The sequence below is a fragment of the Denticeps clupeoides genome, chromosome 12 (assembly GCF_900700375.1).
Source record: "Denticeps clupeoides chromosome 12, fDenClu1.1, whole genome shotgun sequence".
Taxonomy (NCBI): Eukaryota; Metazoa; Chordata; class Actinopteri; order Clupeiformes; family Denticipitidae; genus Denticeps; species Denticeps clupeoides.
The window spans coordinates 18,487,242-18,507,834 of record NC_041718.1 but is presented as its reverse complement, the minus strand read 5'-3'; the positions used below and the strand labels follow the sequence as shown (position 1 = coordinate 18,507,834).

The 20,593-nt window shown below is 49.9% G+C and overlaps 2 protein-coding genes across 3 annotated transcripts in view; both read left to right on the top strand.

Moving 5' to 3' along the window:
* cdk18 (cyclin dependent kinase 18) overlaps positions 1-7,384 on the top strand; it is a 33,538-nt gene extending 26,154 nt beyond the window's left edge. The window contains exons 14-16 of one of the 2 annotated variants that reach the window (XM_028997390.1): positions 5,467-5,557; positions 5,671-5,748; positions 6,545-7,384. In XM_028997390.1, the coding sequence (XP_028853223.1) occupies positions 5,467-5,557; positions 5,671-5,748; positions 6,545-6,579 (204 nt within the window). In that variant the 3' untranslated portion in view covers positions 6,580-7,384. Of the gene's footprint in view, positions 1-5,466; positions 5,558-5,670; positions 6,222-6,544 lie in introns of those variants that run through there. The other variant, XM_028997389.1, reaches the window with a different exon arrangement.
* Positions 7,385-8,434: 1,050 nt separating this feature from the next.
* Positions 8,435-20,589, top strand: mfsd4aa (major facilitator superfamily domain containing 4Aa). The gene is made up of 11 exons (XM_028997387.1): positions 8,435-8,473; positions 8,572-8,966; positions 10,351-10,549; positions 10,639-10,878; positions 11,377-11,536; positions 16,790-16,905; positions 16,988-17,161; positions 18,230-18,377; positions 19,576-19,646; positions 19,781-19,901; positions 20,283-20,589. The coding sequence occupies exons 1-11, from the start codon at positions 8,450-8,452 to the stop codon at positions 20,339-20,341; spliced, it is 1,707 nt and encodes a 568-aa protein (XP_028853220.1). The 5' UTR covers positions 8,435-8,449; the 3' UTR covers positions 20,342-20,589.
* Positions 20,590-20,593: the final 4 nt, after the last annotated feature.

Genomic DNA, 20,593 nt, shown 5'->3' with positions numbered 1-20,593 from the left:
CTCGGTAAAGAATAGAATCTTCTAATCTCAGCCTCTTCCCCTCTTTCAGCAATAGTGAGATATCTTTGTGCTTTGTACGATCAGCACAACTCACATCACCTTCTGTAATTGCTTTTATTACTTCACCAATGCATGGGTCTGCCTGTTGTGATTTTGCAATCTCACCTGGATTTAGCTTAGGTAGATGATGAGTACATACTGAGGACACATTGCAATAGGCCCTTGGTATGACCTGCTTAGATGCCCCAATTATGTCAATGATTCTAGCTGACTGAAAGTGTTTACGGCCCCTGACTTGAGATACCTGACACAAGGCTTTGACACTACCACAGGGAATTGTCTCCCATTCATCACTAGGTGCATTTGTCACATGAGGACGACGTGACAGGGCATCAGCATCTATGTTTTTCCGGCCAGGCCGATACTTCAAACTGAAGTCGTATGTTGACAGGGCAGCCAGCCATCGATGTCCAACAGCATCTAATTTAGCAGTGGTTAGGACATATGTTAAGGGATTATTATCCGTATGTACTTCAAACCTTCCGCCATACAGGTAGTCATGCAGTTTGTCAGTTACAGCCCACTTCAGTGCCAAAAATTCAAGCTTGTGTGTGGGGTAGTTCCTCTCAGATGGTGAAAGACTTCTGCTGACAAAAGCAACTGGACGTAATCCATTCTCCTGGTCCTGATATAGCACCGCACCCAACCCTTCTCTACTGGCATCAACATGTAGAGTGTAAGGTAAATGTGGGTTTGCAAAGGCCAATACTGGTGCTTCAGTGAGACATCTCTTCAACAACTCGAATGCCTCTTCACACTTTGCATTCCACCGATGACCAAATGGCTCAGAGGGATGGAACTTCACCTCTGAATCATTCTCATACTTGTCTTTTTGATCATCTTTTCCCTGTATGCATTTCTTAACAGTCTTCCGAGCAGTATCACAGCCCTTCAACAGCTGGTTAAGAGGAAAACAGATCCTGGAGTAATCTCTGACAAAGCGCCGGTAATAGCCGCTAAATCCTAAGAAAGAGCGAAGAGCAGAAATATTGTTTGGACGGGGCCATGACTTTACTGCCTCTACTTTAGAAGAGTCCGTGCCAACCCCTTCCCTGGAAACAATGTGTCCCAAGTAATTTACCGAGGTGCAACAGAACTTACATTTGTCCAAAGACAGTTTCAGGCCTTCCTCTTTGAGCCTGTCCAAGACTTTAAAGAGACGTTCATTATGCTCCTCAAGTGTCCTTCCGAACACAATGAGATCATCCAAATACACCAGAACCTCCAAAAGGTTCATGTCGCCGACCATCCTCTCCATTGCACGTTGGAAAGTGGCAGGTGCACCAGATATACCTTGGGGCATTCTTTCGAACTGGTAAAACCCAGCCGGGCAAATAAATGCAGTCTTTTCTTTATCCGATGAGGCTAAAGGTATCTGGTAATAACCACTTCTCAGATCCAGCACACTGAACCACTGACTACCATTCAGACAGGTAAGTGCATCTTCAATGCGTGGCACAGTATACTGGTCTGGTACAGTTCTCCTGTTTAAAGTCCGATAGTCCACGCACATTCGAATGGCGCCATTTCTTTTCCGCACCACCACTATGGGCGAAGCATAGGGACTTCTCGACTCAGAGATAATACCAGCTTTCAGTAGACCATTCAAATGTTTTCTCACATCTGCCACATCACCTGGGGGAAGACGTCTGGAGCGTTCTCTGAATGGTTTATTATCGGTCACTCGGATTAAGTGTTCTGTGTTCTTCGCACATCCAACATCAAACTCATCCCTAGAGAAAACTTCCTTTCTTTCCAGCATCCGTTTGCACAGCTGTTCTCTCCATTGTTCAGACATTGGAGAATCCTTGAAATTAAATGAATCAGAGGTCAACTCACTACTGTGGCTATCCTCTGTGATCACTGGAGCTTCTCCTACAACATCCACAGGGCAAAGTTGTGCTATGGGCATTCCACGTTTCAGAGTCACTGCATGAGTCGACATGTTCCTCACCAGAAATGTGATGCGTCGTTTACTCATCTCGTTAGCCTTCTTTAGAGTGGGTAACACTGTGAGCTCTCCCTCCTCTGAATCAACTAGAACTGTGGGAGTGGAATGACAACCATGAAGCTTAGGGATGCCAGTAACAGTAGCAGTGCCGCCTGGAGGTAAGAACATAGGATTGCCTCTAGCAAGCCATACAGTCCCATTTCCCAAGTCTGCAGTCTCGTTGGGAGACTGTTGAAATTTCTGATATGCCTGTTTAATCTCAGGATGCACGGTCATAGAACACAAGAAATTCTCTCCTCCTTTCAGTTTGCATGAGTTGAATAACCTTCGCACAACTGAAGTGTTTGTCCCTATGATGACTGAAGCTTCACCTTGAATTATAGGGTCAGGGCACACAAGCACAAGTGTCTCAACAGTCTCTGATACTCCTACTACATCACTATTAAACTCAAGCTTCAGACACAGATAGCCTTCATAGGGATAGTCTTTAACACTAAGGCCCCATATCTCCAAACAATCAATAGGAGTCAATGGCATGTGCTTCAGATACTTGTCGTAAAATGATCGGTAGAGTAAGGTGACTTGAGATCCACTGTCAAGTAAAGCTTTTGCATATATGTCTTCAATTCTCACTGAGACAATAGAAATAGGTCCAATTAGACCTACCGGAATTGCAGCTTCCTGTGTTTTCAGTGTTTCACACTTGGCGGAACGTGTTATCCCTGGAGCGCCAGCCCGTCCCTCTACTGAGCCCCTGTGAAGTTTCCCGATGGCTGTCTCAATTTTAGAAGGCGTTTGTTGACCTTTCTGAGATTCTCTGGGTTCTGACATTCCCGCTGGAAGTGACCATCTTCACCACATTTATAGCAGAAGACATCGTCTCGCCGAAATTTTTCTTGTTTTTCAAATTTTACTTTAGCACTGGGCCTCCTCTCTGCATTCTTGCCTGTGTTCCATGGTGGAGCCTGAGCATCTAACGAGGGTGAAGAAACAGAAAGAGATAGAAGGCGAGTCACTTCTGTCTTTAGCCCTTGCATCTCTCTGGTGAGCTTTTCCAAGGAAAGATCTTTTTCTGCTGCTGCTGAACTGGAATCAAGCTTCAATGCTGGGCCTGAAACAGAATTACATTCCATAGAAGCAACCATGGTTGATGCAGCAATGCACTTAGCACCAGGTCTTTCCATTATCAGATCCTCTTCTTCTCTTACATCACGGAGGAGTTCAGTGAAAGTAGGTGCAGGTTTGAGTTTATATGTCATTCTCACACGGAGAGCAACAAGGTCATGAACCAATGATCCTCTGACAACTTGCTCAATACGAGTTTTATCCATGTCGGCCACATGAAGTCCACCTTTCCTTAACACAGAATGAAGCAGTTTGTCAATTCTAAGGAGGTAGAGAGAGAGCTTCTCACCTTCAAGCTGATAGGTGTTCCTGAACTTTAACATGAGATCAGTGGCATTCTCCGTCGTTCCATAAGCTGTTTCCAGAGCTGTCAGATAATCATTAGCAGTGGCATTGGGGTTACTGATTCTCAGGCATCTAACAATATCTGCTGCAGGCCCTTTAAGACTCTCAGCTATCCTTTGCTTCTTCATTGAATCCACACACTTCCACTCATCCAGCATGTGAGCGGTTTGATCAGCCCATGCTTCATATTCCTCTTCTCCATGAGGAGTGGGCTTTACCCCTGAGAATATGCGAAGTTTGCGGTACGACTGATTTTCAGATGGTGTGGTGTGACACTTTTCAACCAAAGATGATATTGCATTAACTAGCTGAGTGTTCAGATCTGGAGCAGCCGATGAAGGTGATGCAGAGTTTACCAGACCCTTCACATCCATGAGTGTCTTGCCCTCACTAGCAAGGAATATCAGCAGTTTTGTCTGAAAATCTGCCTGAACGGGAGGATGTGTATCTTCCATAGCCATGTTGACCATCCCGGACGAGCCCCCACGTGTAACACTCCCACTAAACTTGTTTTTACAATGATGAAATTTTAAAGAACCCACAACCAGATTCACCTATATATGATGCAAGGGAGGAGTTTAAGTGGAAGTTACCAAGTAAATTTAATTTCTGTCTAGGGTTATGAACTCGCAGTGTGTCGAAGAGCTCAGGCTAGCCTGTTGGAATGGCTATAGCTGTATGCGATTCACCTCCCTTGCACTAATTTATAATTCAATTCCCATAAAACCACAACACATGAAAACACAGGTACAATAGAACTATATATTACAACTGAACATTTATTTCCCTCCCCAACAATTAAACAGGGGAAAACCCACACCACATAAACATTAAAACAATAACACAAATAAAATAAAATACCCGGGTTTTAAATGTTCACACCGTCTAGGTAACTCTTAATATCGTTGGCGCGCTTGGTGGAGCTCAAACTGGTGTGTTGAGTCTACTCACTACTTCTTCCAGTATTGTCCCCACGATCCGCTGCACTTCTGCCGTCTGCAGAACAAAACTTTCGTCGGTGCAGCTCCTAATGTAGAATTAACGCTCCTCGCGTGGTCCAACACCTCCACAGCACCGGGCCGTCCCGCGTCGCGCTGGTCTCCCGGTCTCCGCCGCGTGCAGAGTTCCCACCGAAGTCTGTGCACTTCTACCCTTTATAGCAATTGCTCTGGAAGTCAGCGAACCTCCGTCATGCACTATGCACCCTTATGCATGAAAAATATTTAACTCTCAAACTAGTACAACATAAATGCATGTGAATGCATTTGCTATTTTAACCAAAAGCGTGTAACTTCACTAATTAAATTAAAACTAAGAAAAAACGCTGTCTCCTGTCGCTTCTCTCCCAACTCTTCCTGTCACATGCTCTCCATCCCCCTCTATGATAGGACAGCACAAAATAAACTGCATACCATTACACAGTTTAAACAAGATATAAACATATTATATGAGCATATAATGAAACAAAAACACACTTGCTGTACAGATATTAACAGAAATAATACAAATAATATCAGTGCACCTGAGAGGGTGCTACATTTACATTTACATTTACAGCATTTACCAGACGCCCTTATCCAGAGCGACTTACAGTCAGTAGTTACAGGGACAGTCCCCCCCTGGAGACACTCAGGGTTAAGTGTCTTACTCAGGGACGCAATGGTAGTAAATGGGATTTGAACCTGGGTCTTCTGGTTCATAGACAAGTGTGTTACCCACTAGGCTACTACCACCCTATGAGCATATGAGAGTGAGAGTGTGTGTGTGTGTGTGTGTGTGTGTGTGCTGTTGTGATGGAGTGTGTGTTGTCTAACTGCATCTGATGCATTACTACTGACAGCACCTGTAATGAGGCTGGTCTCACACCTTCTTCTCCTGCTGCTGGACAGATTGGGCTGTCAGTGACTAAAACACACACACACACACACACACAGAGAGAACGTCTAATTGAGGCTGACATCATGGTTGTTCTCCTTTATCTGCAGTACGAATCCCGGGACCGTATTTCAGCCGAGGCGTCACTCAAATACCCTTATTTCTTCAGCCTGGGGGAGAACATCCATGCCTTACCTGACAGTGAGTGAAGACAATGGGGAGGGGCGGGTCATTCTTGTAAAAAAAAAAAAAAAGGCTAGAGAGCATAACTTACAACACACACACACACACACAACCTGTCCGTCTGTCTGTAGCATCTTCGGTTTTCTCCATGAGTGAAGTTCAGCTGCAGAAGGACCCAGGTCACAGGAGCTCAGTGTTCCCGCAAACAGGTACCGCACAGCCCCGCCCACATCATCCAGTTTCACCTCCGCCCTCTGTATAGCAGCGAAACATGCGAACTGCGAATAGTCCTTTAATCTTCTTCCGTTCTACACTCGCCTTCTAGACTAACTTGTTTCGTATTGCAGCATTTACCAGACGCTCTCATCCAGAGCGACTTACAGTTAGTTACAGGGACAGTCCCCCCCTGGGGACACGTGGGGTTGAGCGTCTTGCTCAGGGACACAATGGTAGTAAGTGGGGTTTGAACCTGGCGACATTCTTCTGGTTCATAGGCGAGTTTGACTAAGAATTTATGACTTGCTGCGGAATGAGCCGGAACAAAAACAACCAAGAACCAGGAACTGTGTAACAGAAAAAGATGAAAGTGAAAGTGAAGTGATGATACACTTACATGTGATACACAGCAGCACAGCACAGGGTGCACACAGTGAAATTTGTCCTCTGCATTTATCCCATCACCCTGAGTGAGCATTGGGCGGCCATGACAGGCGCCCGGGGAGAAGTGTGTGGGGACGGTGCTTTGCTCAGTGGCACCTTGGCAGATTGGGATTCTAACCGGCAACCTTCTGATTACGGGATTACTTAATTAACTGCTAGGCCACCACTGCACCCAAAAAATATAATGGCAGCGGTGGGATGACGACCTTGTGGTCATTTTACCAGAATGACGACCATGTGGTCAAGCGGGTTTGTTAACCCCACCGCCAGTCCTAGTTACATGTTTGGGAGGTACAGGCACTTTCTGCTGTGCAAAGAGGGGGTGACCGCTGGTCTGTGTTGCAGGCCGAGGGAAGAATCGCAGACAAAGCATTTTCTGAAGCCTGGGAGGGACCCGGCGTCGCTCTCCTCCTGCCCGCCGTCAATAAGAAACATGCCGCGGAGCAGGACACGATGAAAGCAGACGAAGCTGCTTCCCTCCGACTCAGTATTCTCTGTTGTTTGCCAAGTATCAATAAAAACACACTTAAAATTTCATTCCTCATGATCCCTGGTAAAAAAAAAAAAAAAAAAAGATTATGTTGTTGTTCTGGATTCTGCATGTTCCACAGATCGCACACAGTTCCTCGACGAGACAGAAGGACTGTTGCAGTTTTTTTTGTTTTTTTTGCACAGTACTCAGCGATGAGTTTAGGTGCTGCTTCTTCCTCAGACGAACCCGAGCCCCGGCCTGCCGGTAGAACCCGCACGGGCGCAGGGAACGCAGGGAACATGGCGTGAGTGAGAGCGAGAATGTTTCTGTAAAATATATTTATACCTACTGTACGTTATTTTAGTGTTGGTGGCACCAAGGTTCTACTGTATGTGTGTTGCTGTGGTAAAATGAGATATTTTAAAGAGTTCTAAAAAGAGTTAATATATAGATTACGTATTTTAACAGATGCTCTCGTTATTATAAGTGAATTTTCTGACAGATTCATGATGACTGTATTAAATGACTATAGAAGATATCTAATATATATATATATATAGTTTGTCTAATTTAGATTTTGTATGAAAATGTGATATTGAATATTTTGCGTGATTTTGTGTCTGTTCTCGATGATGATACTGAATGTATTGTGACTGATGAAGAGCCAAAAGCGACTGAATAATGAAAAACTAAATAAAAGTCTCTATATTGCTCTTTTTGTGGGAATTCTCTGGGTTCATTTTTCCAGTTCTCCCCACACTCCTTCATTCCAGTATAATCCATATTCCAGTATAACCAGTTCTGCTAACAAGACACTAAAGGGCCATCTGGTGGCATGCCCTCCGTGATGTCACCTCATCATTGTTAGATGCCAAGAATGCAGAAGTTGGATAAACATCCAGCCAGCTCAGGTCCTTCACGTTCTCTTACTCGTTAAACAAAAACCCAGAGGTCTGCACTTTCACAAAGTCATGCATGTCTGGTAACACGCACACGCGTTGGTTTTTAAAATATGTGCAGCCGATAAATCGCGAAAACGCGACGGCGCTCCGACGGTCCCCAACGTTTCAAAATAAAAGCACAGCCCCAGTCCCGACCCTTACCAAATTATCTGCGGCTCCCAAAAGCGTGAACGTGCATGATGTACGTGGATTCACACATGTAGCTTGACCCCAGCTGAAACGCACTATATAATTGCGCACTAAATGATTCCCAGTCTTTCCCTCTGGGACTCTTATTTTGGAACGTCGAGTGCCGCCAGAAGCGCAGCGAGCGGCTAAAATAGTTTCGCATTTTCTCAATTTGTTATCGACTGCAGTAAATTGAGAAAAACGTTTTTTCGGGTTTTTGTTTAACGAGTGAGCGAAAAATCCAACGAATGTCTGTGGAATACAGAACTAACTTTGCTGATGTGTTCTGCCTGGTCTAAATAAAACTGTGCACGTGGTAAGAAATGTGCAATAAATACAAAGCACCCCAGTTTCGGGCAAAATTCATAACCGACTGTCACCAAACTATTAAAAACTCATTGTGTGTTGGGTTAATTCTGTAGTAGTTCAAATTAAATTACGGGTTTTATTTTTGCCCCGCCAAAGCCACGCATTATTCCAGAAGTAGCTGTGGGAACTGTGGGGGACATTTTAAAATAATGTTTATAACTTTTTATAACAAATCTTTACTCCGCGCGATGACGTCACGTGGTCCACGTTCGTGTTTATTATGAGGGCGACAAGTTTCACGCCTCTGCGAGAGAGAAAGCCGACATTTGTGTGTAAAGTATGAGTTCAGAGGAAGAGCCCGTGGTAAAGTACATTCCGATTGTTTTTTTTTTATATATATATTTATTTTAGCTCATGTTTTTAATATGATGACCGTAACAAGCAAGTGGTTCGGAGTTTAGTTCCGAATCCCGCTGCTTCCTGTAATAAAAACGCCGCCGCAGCTGCGGAGGTGGGAGGATCCACAGCGCGGAGCTCCACGCCGTTCCTCTCGCCCTTCACACCATGAGAAGAACTTCATCACCATCATCATCACCCTCCTAATCTTCACCCTCGTCCCCGGCATGCCGGTGTTGGACGCGCGGCTCCTGTCGCTCTTCAGGGGTCACTGGCACCAGACTCTGACCTGCTGGAGCGTCTTCTTCAGCTTCGGGCTGTGCATCGCCTTCCTGGGCCCCACCATCCTGGACCTGCGCTGCCAGACCCAGTCCACCCTGCAGGAGATCACCTGGGTCTTCTTCTCGCAGCAGCTCTTCCTCTTCCTCGGAAGCTCCGTCGGGGGGGTCTTCAGTAAGACGTGAGTCGGGAGGTTCTGCTTCTGGTGTGGGGTGTAAGGTGATTTTTTTGTTTGCTTTAGGTAGGTTGTGAGTAGTACGTGTGTAAGTTGGTGTAAGTTGTGTGTAGTGAGTTGGCAGTGACTTATGTTGGTGGTATTTTGGACACTGTGGTAGACAAGCAGGAACTTGTAATGTTGTGTGCGATGAGGGTTCAGGGCTGCGAGTTGTACATCTGCTGTGGTCTGCAGGTTAATAAAAGTTGTGCTGTGTGTAAGTGTGTGTTGCGAGTAGTGAACATCATGGTGTGTCTGTGATCGCCACAGCAGAGGATGGTTTCACTACCTGAGGGAATTGTCTTCTTGAAATCCAAAGGAGAGGATTTCGAGATCAGAGTATACACACACACACACCCAGTATGTCATGGTGCAGTTTCTCTTTGTTTACAGGGGATGTCCTGGCCATTATTGTGGTCATGTGCTGCTGGTTATTTTTCCAGTGTGTCGTTTATTGGGCTGGAATTCGATGTGCACCTCTCGACCAATCAGACGCCAGACTGTCCGTCTGGAGGTTGAACAGGACAGCAGGATGCCCCGCATTAGTGAGGCCAGCACCCGGACCCGCTGGGGTTCATGATCGGACCGCGTCGCACAGCGAGTCTCTGCGTTCACACATGTGTGATGCATGCGGGACTCCGATCGTGACCCCATTCCAGCCCGCCCTCCTGCCCTCCACGTCCTTTGTTGACCTTTTGCGTATCTTGGACGGCCTCCATTGTGCACTCCTTCCCTGACTTGCTCAGATAATTAGTTTCAGCAATGAAGAGTGAAACGTGCGTGTGGAACAAAGTGAAGGCATGTTGTTTTCAACAGAAAGGGTCTGGTTAAAACCATCAGTGGTCTTCCGTAGAAACGCACTCGTGTGTGCGAAGCGTTAACATTTGGACGCTGAACTCCTATTTGAAGTAGCCAGAACAAGGTGACCTCCGCCATCAGGTCTCTGTATCTGGAGCTGATAAGACATGGAAGGTAAATAGCGTCAAGGTGACCCCCAAACCAACACATCTCGGCATAAATCACCTGATATATTTGTTATCAATACGAACTTTTTTTTTTGCCAGTATGTGTTTGAGTAGTTTAAATTAGACATTTAATACATAAGCTGTCCTTCTATTCATTGTACTCTGTAAAATGGCTTTTGAAAACCACGTGATGATGTTAAATCTGTATACCTTTTGAGCTATTCCATTTGCTTGTTTACAACCAGGCAGCTCCATCTAGTGGTGCTTCCTTATATCACACGTAATACCAATGAACCTTTGCAACAGGTCTGTTCATTTCTGTCTAAAAAACGGTTATGTCGTAGGGAGCGTAAAACCCATGATGAGTTTGCGTGATCATCCCTCAGACTCCTGTCCTCGCTGTCGGCGCTGACCGTGTCCACGCTTCTCATCTCCATTGTATTCGCCATCATCCCGCTATGTCAGCGAGTGCTTGGACTTGCTATTGCCATGGCGGTGGCTGGACTGGCCATGGGCATCATCGACACCATCGCCAACCTGCAGCTGGTTCGGCTCTACCAGAAGGATTCCACTGTCTTCCTCCAGGTGGGCTTTGTATGAGAGCAGGGGTCAATTTATCAGAAATATCCGAATTTAATCAGAATTCAATCAATGAAATGTGGTGTTCTCTCCAGGTTCTGCACTTTTTTGTGGGTTTGGGGGCGCTGCTGAGCCCTCTGATCGCTGACCCCTTTCTGTCTGACACCAACTGTATTTTGCCCAACGGGACGGTCAGCAACTCCACAACATTCGACCATCTGAGGCACAAGCTCGTGCCCGTCCCTGTCCACAACACATCACAGTATCCACTCTACACCGAAGGCCAGGTGGTCACTAACGTGTCATACGCATTCTGGATAATGGCATTTATCAACGTGAGTGTGCGGCGAGGTCGCGTATAGTCAAAGGTCGGTCCATCTGCCTGTCTGTTAATCTAGAATCTTCGTTATCGGCCTCCTCCTCCTCACCTCACTTCAGCCCAGGGGCTTTTGCATACCAGAACAAGAAGTTGCTTGTACCGCATGCTATTGTCAGTGTGCAGTAGATCAAAGCAATTCAGTGGCTGTGTTCCAGCTGGCAGCTTCAGAACTTATCTGGAGTTGTATTTTGCAAGAATGCTTCCTGAAATAAGAAAGAGTGTTCGCTTTATGGCATGAAATTATCGTGACAGTAGGACATGTGGCCATAGGAGGACAACATTCCCCATCGGGGAATCTTATGATATCTTGAGACGTGAACAGGAAATTGTGAAAAGTTTTTGTAGTTTGCTGAAAATTGAGGTTACAGAGAGGATACAGCATAATCAGGCTTTAGATATAAATTAGAATAAAACCTTCCTTGTTTCTCAGAGTCCTGAGTGGTTTTTTTTACAGCTGCCGGTGCCGCTGGCTGTGTTTGCACTGATGTACCGTGAGCGGCTGGTTTGTGGTTTGGGACGCCGAAGACGGCTGCTCGATGGAGATGAGCTGGCCATACAGACCAGGGATCTTTCAGCTCCAGGACAAAGGAGCACGGAATCTCGTGAGGACACCGGTAATGAAAACACAATCAAACAGTAACCAGCACTGTCACTTACACAATCACTGCAAAATCCCTGGTGTAACTCACACGATCACTAGTCACATAATCACTACAAACACCTTCATCATTTACACGATCACTACGCCATCACTATGGCATCACATTAGTCGCGACTCACGCGAACGCTACGCCACCACAGCAGTTGCGACTCACGCGAACGCTACGGCACCACAGCAGTTGCGACTCACGCGAACGCTACAGCATCACAGCAGTCGCGACTCACGCAAACACTACGCCATCACAGCAGTCGCGACTCACGCGATCACTACGCCATCACAGCAATCGCGACTCGCGCGATCGCTACGCCATCACAGCAATCGCGACTCGCGCGATCGCTACGCCATCACAGCAGTCGCGACTCGCGCGATCGCTACTGTCACAACTCGCACGATCGCTACGCCATCACAGCAGTCGCGACTCGCGCGATCGCTACGGCATCACAGCAGTCGCGACTCGCGCGATCGCTACGGCATCACAGCAATCGCGACTCGCGCGATCGCTACGCCATCACAGCAATCGCGACTCGCGCGATCGCTACGCCATCACAGCAGTCGCGACTCGCGCGATCACTACGCCATCACAGCAGTCGCGACTCGCTCGATCACTACGCCATCACTGCTGTCGCGACTCGCGCGATCGCTACGGCATCACAACAATCGCGACTCGCGCGATCGCTACGGCATCACAGCAGTCGCGACTCGCGCGATCGCTACGGCATCACAGCAATCGCGACTCGCGCGATCGCTACGCCATCACAGCAATCGCGACTCGCGCGATCGCTACGGCATCACAGCAGTCGCGACTCGCTCGATCGCTACTGTCACGACTCACGCGATCACTACTGTCGCGACTCGCGCGATCGCTACGGCATCACAGCAGTCGCGACTCGCGCGATCGCTACGGCATCACAGCAATCGCGACTCGCGCGATCGCTACGCCATCACAGCAGTCGCGACTCGCGCGATCACTACGCCATCACAGCAGTCGCGACTCGCGCGATCGCTACGCCATCACTGCTGTCGCGACTCGCGCGATCACTACGGCATCACAGCAGTCGCGACTCGCTCGATCGCTACGCCATCACTGCTGTCGCGAATCGCGCGATCGCTACGGCATCACAGCAGTCGCGACTCGCACGATCGCTACGGCAACACAGCAGTCGCGACTCGCGCGATCGCTACGGCATCACAGCAGTCGCGACTCGCGCGATCGCTACGGCATCACAGCAGTCGCGACTCGCGCGATCGCTACGGCATCACAGCAGTCGCGACTCGCGCGATCGCTACGGCATCACAGCAGTCGCGACTCGCGCGATCGCTACGGCATCACAGCAGTCGCGACTCGCGCGATCGCTACGCCATCACAGCAGTCACGACTCGCGCGATCACTACGGCATCACAGCAGTCGCGACTCGCGCGATCGCTACGCCATCACAGCAATCTCGACTCGCGCGATCGCTACGGCATCACAGCAGTCGCGACTCGCTCGATCGCTACGCCATCACAGCAGTCGCGACTCCCGCGATCGCTACGGCATCACAGCAGTCGCGACTCGCGCGATCGCTACTGCATCACAGCAGTCGCGACTCGCACGATCGCTACGCCATCACAGCAATCACGACTCACGCGATCACTACTGTCGCGACTCGCGCGATCGCTACGGCATCACAGCAGTCGCGACTCGCGCGATCGCTACGGCATCACAGCAGTCGCGACTCGCGCGATCGCTACGCCATCACAGCAGTCGCGACTCGCGCGATCGCTACGCCATCACAGCAGTCGCGACTCGCGCGATCACTACGCCATCACAGCAGTCGCGACTCGCGCGATCGCTACGCCATCACTGCTGTCGCGACTCGCGCGATCACTACGGCATCACAGCAGTCGCGACTCGCTCGATCGCTACGCCATCACTGCTGTCGCGAATCGCGCGATCGCTACGGCATCACAGCAGTCGCGACTCGCACGATCACTACGGCAACACAGCAGTCGCGACTCGCGCGATCGCTACGGCATCACAGCAGTCGCGACTCGCGCGATCGCTACGGCATCACAGCAGTCGCGACTCGCGCGATCGCTACGGCATCACAGCAGTCGCGACTCGCGCGATCGCTACGGCATCACAGCAGTCGCGACTCGCGCAATCGCTACGGCATCACAGCAATCGCGACTCGCGCGATCGCTACGGCATCACAGCAGTCGCGACTCGCGCGATCGCTACGGCAACACAGCAGTCGCGACTCGCGCGATCGCTACGGCATCACAGCAGTCGCGACTCGCGCGATCGCTACGGCATCACAGCAGTCGCGACTCGCGCAATCGCTACGGCATCACAGCAGTCGCGACTCGCGCGATCGCTACGGCATCACAGCAGTCGCGACTCGCGCGATCGCTACGGCATCACAGCAGTCGCGACTCGCGCGATCGCTACGCCATCACAGCAGTCGCGACTCGCGCGATCACTACGGCATCACAGCAGTCGCGACTCGCGCGATCACTACTGTCACAACTCGCATGATCACTACGGCATCACAGCAGTCGCGACTCGCACGATCGCTACAGCATCACAGCAGTCGCGACTCGCACGATCACTACGCCATCACAGCAGTCGCGACTCGTGCGATCACTACGGCATCACAGCAGTCGCGACTCGCACGATCGCTACAGCATCACAGCAGTCGCGACTCGCACGATCACTACGCCATCACAGCAGTCGCGACTCGTGCGATCACTACGCCATCACAGCAGTCGCGACTCGTGCGATCACTACGCCATCACAGCAGTCGCGACTCGTGCGATCACTACGCCATCACAGCAGTCGCGACTCGCACGATCGCTACGCCATCACAGCAGTCGCGACTCGTGCGATCCCTACGCCATCACAGCAGTCGCGACTCGCGCGATCGCTACGGCATCACAGCAGTCGCGACTCGCGCGATCGCTACACCATCACAGCAGTCGCGACTCGCACGATCGCTACGCCATCACAGCAGTCGCGACTCGCGCGATCACTACGGCATCACAGCAGTCGCGACTCGCGCGATCACTACGGCATCACAGCAGTCGCGACTCGCGCGATCGCTACGCCATCACTGCTGTCGCGACTCGCGCGATCACTACTGTCACAACTCGCATGATCACTACGGCATCACAGCAGTCGCGACTCGCGCGATCACTACTGTCACAACTCGCACGATCGCTACGGCATCACAGCAGTCGCGACTCGCACGATCGCTACGGCATCACAGCAGTCGCGACTCGCACGATCGCTACGGCATCACAGCAATCGCGACTCGCGCGATCGCTACGCCATCACAGCAGTCGCGACTCGCGCGATCACTACGCCATCACAGCAGTCGCGACTCGCGCGATCGCTACGCCATCACTGCTGTCGCGACTCGCGCGATCACTACGGCATCACAGCAGTCGCGACTCGCTCGATCGCTACGCCATCACTGCTGTCGCGAATCGCGCGATCACTACGCCATCACAGCAGTCGCGACTCGCGCGATCGCTACGCCATCACAGCAGTCGCGACTCGCGCGATCGCTACGCCATCACAGCAGTCGCGACTCGCGCGATCGCTACGCCATCACAGCAGTCGCGACTCGCGCGATCACTACGGCATCACAGCAGTCGCGACTCGCGCGATCGCTACGGCATCACAGCAGTCGCGACTCGCGCGATCGCTACGGCATCACAGCAGTCGCGACTCGCTCGATCGCTACGGCATCACTGCTGTCGCGACTCGCGCGATCACTACGGCATCACAGCAGTCGCGACTCGCGCGATCGCTACGCCATCACAGCAGTCGCGACTCGCGCGATCGCTACGCCATCACTGCTGTCGCGACTCGCGCGATCACTACTGTCACAACTCGCATGATCACTACGGCATCACAGCAGTCGCGACTCGCGCGATCACTACTGTCACAACTCGCACGATCGCTACGGCATCACAGCAGTCGCGACTCGCACGATCGCTACGGCATCACAGCAGTCGCGACTCGCACGATCGCTACGGCATCACAGCAATCGCGACTCGCGCGATCGCTACGCCATCACAGCAGTCGCGACTCGCGCGATCACTACGCCATCACAGCAGTCGCGACTCGCGCGATCGCTACGCCATCACTGCTGTCGCGACTCGCGCGATCACTACGGCATCACAGCAGTCGCGACTCGCTCGATCGCTACGCCATCACTGCTGTCGCGAATCGCGCGATCACTACGCCATCACAGCAGTCGCGACTCGCGCGATCGCTACGCCATCACAGCAGTCGCGACTCGCGCGATCGCTACGCCATCACAGCAGTAGCGACTCGCGCGATCGCTACGCCATCACAGCAGTCGCGACTCGCGCGATCACTACGGCATCACAGCAGTCGCGACTCGCGCGATCGCTACGGCATCACAGCAGTCGCGACTCGCGCGATCGCTACGGCATCACAGCAGTCGCGACTCGCTCGATCGCTACGGCATCACTGCTGTCGCGACTCGCGCGATCACTACGGCATCACAGCAGTCGCGACTCGCGCGATCGCTACGCCATCACAGCAGTCGCGACTCGCGCGATCGCTACGCCATCACTGCTGTCGCGACTCGCGCGATCACTACTGTCACAACTCGCATGATCACTACGGCATCACAGCAGTCGCGACTCGCGCGATCACTACTGTCACAACTCGCACGATCGCTACGGCATCACAGCAGTCGCGACTCGCACGATCGCTACGGCATCACAGCAGTCGCGACTCGCACGATCGCTACGGCATCACAGCAGTCGCGACTCGCTCGATCGCTACGGCATCACAGCAGTCGCGACTCGCACGATCGCTACGGCATCACAGCAGTCGCGACTCGCACGATCGCTACGGCATCACAGCAGTCGCGACTCGCTCGATCGCTACGGCATCACTGCTGTTGCGACTCGCGCGATCGCTACGGCATCACTGCTGTCGCGACTCGCGCGATCACTACGGCATCACAGCCGTCGCGACTCGCGCGATCGCTACACCATCACAGCAGTCGCAACTCGCACCATCACTACGCCATCACTGCTGTCGCAACTCGCACCATCACTACACCATCACAGCAGTCGCAACTCGCACCATCACTACGCCATCACTAGTCATCCCTCAGCCACTTACTGAAACAGTGATGTATTGTATGTGACTGAAACACTGACTGCAGACTTTTTCATGTAGCTCATGGGACTCTTCTGAGCTGCTGTAACCATGGTGATCTGCGAAGGATGCCCCTGCCATATCTATGTGTCCACCTCCTGGGCGGTCTGGTGCTCTTCTTTGCGGATGGCATCGTGGTGAGTGAGTGGCCACCATTTTGTTCTCTGTAGTTTTGTAAACCTTTGTTTACTGTGCCGTGTGTGTGTTGTATTGCCGTAGGGATCATACGCAGGGTTCGTGTACAGCTATGCGGTGGAGCCGCCCCTCTCTTTGCCGCATAAGACGGCCGGTTACTTAACCAGCGTGTTCTGGGCTGCCATCACTGTTGGACGACTGGCGGCCATCCCCTTGTCCTATCGCGCCCCGCCGGCCCTGCAGCTCACCATCGCACAGGTGCGTTTACCTGCCGCGGGGACTGCGGCGCTCCCGTCTCCTGCTGTTTGTTTAATTCAGCAACTTTCATCTCGGGGTAATTATGTCGTTAATCCGAGCAGACATCCTCCTCGCGTATCCTGCTGGGCAGACAGAGGTGTGGTGTGGGTGTGGCATTTGTTTAATGATGCCACTCTCTGCAGTGACCTGACGTGTGAGCGATGGACGGAAGCCCGATTGCCATCATAAAATCCAGACAGAGCCAGTCAGAAGAACTGTGACGTCGTCAATCAATTCCTATAAACACCCTAAAATAGACCTTGAATAGTGAACTCCATTGCCAAATAAAAAAATAGATATGACAGTTCCGGTAAATGTGTGTTTTACACAAACACCTCGCATACAAACGTAAGTAATTTGGTGTAGTGGATATCGTAGGGGTGTCCGTCTGTCATGTAGGTTCCATCTCTATTTATTTATTTATTAGTCAAACGCACTGCACTTTAAACTAAAAATCAAGGTGTGTTGAGGCGGAGTATAAACTCTTTTAAACGCACTTTAACCTCTGGCTAAAGTCAAGGTGTGTTGGGGCGGAGTTTAATCAACATAGGTGAACGCTGGTGAACCGTGGCGGACGTATCGTGCGTTTGACGTGCGCGGCTTTTAGCCGTAAAGAGGCGAGGGTGTGAAGGAATGTGGTGCTGAATGTGGCAGCGCGACTTCTGCTCTGTGTTGCACATCGCCATTGTCCCCAGCCCACAGCTGATGACGCCGCAGCTCTAGGCTTTTCTTTCCGCTTTTCATCTCTCCTTTGTGTTCTTTAATGCCTAGGAGGGGTGGTTTAACCAGCACTGAATTTTTCTCATTCCTTTCATCTTCTTACAGCACTGTAGTTACCCAAGTCGCAAACAGAAGCTCAATATTCTCAGATTTTCCAAGTTCTTGCTTAGCTATTTGCAGTAGTCCACTTGCATAAAGTCATAATTTATAAAAAAAAAAAAACTTTTTTTTTTTTTTTTACTTATTCCTGACAAAAAAAAAAATGGTGCAGAAATAAAGGCTGGACTACTGTCTCTGTGTGTCCCTCAGGTGGGCGTGGTCATAACTCTGCTGCTGCTGCTCGTGCTGCATAGCAGTTCGCTCTTCCTGTTCGCTGGCACCTTCATCCTGGGCCTCTGTATCAGCAGTGTGTACCCCTGCATGCTGGGCTTCACCGAGGACATCTTGAACTACAAAGGTACGAGCCGGATGGACGAGACGATCAACTTCTCTATCCCGCACCGCTCTTCACAGTCACCCTCTACACCCCACATGGGTCCATTTACATTTCTAGCTAGATTACCATATCTACAGCAACTTGCATAAGTGCTTGTAAGTTTCTACCAGTAAAGACGTTCTGGTAATGGTTCACTAGGACCAACACTATGAACACCAGTAGTAAAAAAAAAAAATAGAATAGATTCACATTTCAAACATCAGTCATTTAGGAGCCCTTATCCCGAGCGCCTTATCAGTATTTACACGGACGTTCCCCCCAGAGACACTCAAATGTCTTGGGCAGGGACACAATGGTAGTAAGTGGGGTTTGAACCTGTGACATTGTGGTTCTCTGGTTCATAGGCAAGTGTTTGCTAATAGGAACTGAGTACGAGCCCGACCCGACCCGGCTCAGGCCAAGATTCAACTATAATTTTGGTAACCTCAGCGCAGCTACAGTTCAAACACAGTACACACTATCTTTTTTTGATGTAATGTCCTTAAAACATTAAGTCAAAATGTGGCTCGGGTGATTGTGTCAATATTGAAAAAGGGGCTCAAACTTACCTTGAGGGGTGAAGGTGAGTCTGGAACCTTGTTCCAATAAAATAGCCTGACTAGCCATTTGGGGGCAGTGTTGGCCCAGCGGTTAAGGAAACGGTCCCGTTTTTTTGGCACAGCTGCTGTGCAGCCCACACGTTATGTTACCATACGTTGTGGTGTCATTGCGATGTTTTGTAGGTTATAGCTGTAGATGAACAGGGTGGGCCATTTATATGGATAAACCTTAATAAAATGGGAATGGTTGGTGACATTGAACACATTTTATAAGTGGTCAGAAACTTGTAAATAACTCATGAAAGAATAAATTTATGTTAAAACCAAGCACACCATTGTATTTCTTGTGAAATTACCAATAAATTTGATGTCACATGACCCTCTTCCTATTGAAAAAACAAAAGTTGGATCCAATATGGCCGACTTCAAAATGGCCACTATGGTCACCACCCATCTTGAAAAGTTTTCCCCCTCACATATAATAATGTGCCACAAACAGGACGTTTATTAAGGTGTATCCATATAAATGGCCCACCCTGTAGTGCCACGGTGATGCTGGTGTTTGGTCGTGTGTGTGTGTGTGTGTGTTCTGGTGCTGTGACTTGTTGTCCTTTCTACAGGTTGTGCCACTACAGTACTGGTGACGGGGGCCAGTATGGGTGAAATGCTGCTGCAGGTGTTTGTGGGGTCGGTGAGTAACATTCCAGCGTGTCCTTCGAGAGGAAATGTTCAGGGCCCAGTGACTGAGCTGGCATTGTAGGGTGGGAGGGGAAGTGACCACAGATTAATCATAGAAAAGACGTGTGTATGTGGTGTGTTTTCTAGCTTATGCACAGCTCGGGCAGCTACAGCTTCATTCTCAGTGTGACCATCTTCAGCTTCCTGGGCTTCACGCTCTTCCTCGGCCTCCTCTTCTGCCGAAATGTCTGCAGTCGCAGTCTAACAGGTGAGCCACGCCCTAACCCCTTCAGCTGCCCATGCTCTGATGCAGCCGCGCCCCGGGACGAAAAAATACATAAATAAATGTACAGCATCAAATGCCGTTGTTGTTATTAGTTCTGACAGGCAGGGGGCAGTGTGGCAGCGGATTGATGGTAATGGCCATACGGAATTCAGTGCCAACTCCTTCTGTCCCCATTACTAACCCACTGTGTATTGTTAAATACATCATAATACAGTAGTTGGGAGGGTTTCACTATCCAATTCTGTGTGTACTAGCTTGGGCTGTGGAACTAAGGATTTCACAGCCGTTTAGTACCACAAATGTACTTCAGTAAATCCAGTTTTATACGCAATTTTCATTTTCGATGTTGTTTTGTGTTTACAGCCGGACCCCAGAAGAACCCAGAGACTGAGAAGCCAGATGTGGCTGGTGGGCTGCAGTGAGGGGGCGGAGCTGGACGCCCATGTGGGAGAAGGCAGAGCTGCGCTCTTCCGACCAATCGGCATGGAGACATTCTGTAAATATTGACTGTATGGATTGTTCGTTTAATGAAAAGGGCTGGAAATTACTGTAGCATTTTACATGTGAGATTGTGGAAGATGAATTTGTTTGATACATGTATAATTATATCAATTACAAGCAATAACTGTGTATCTCTGTTCATTAAAGAGAAATGTGATGGTTTACTGTACTGT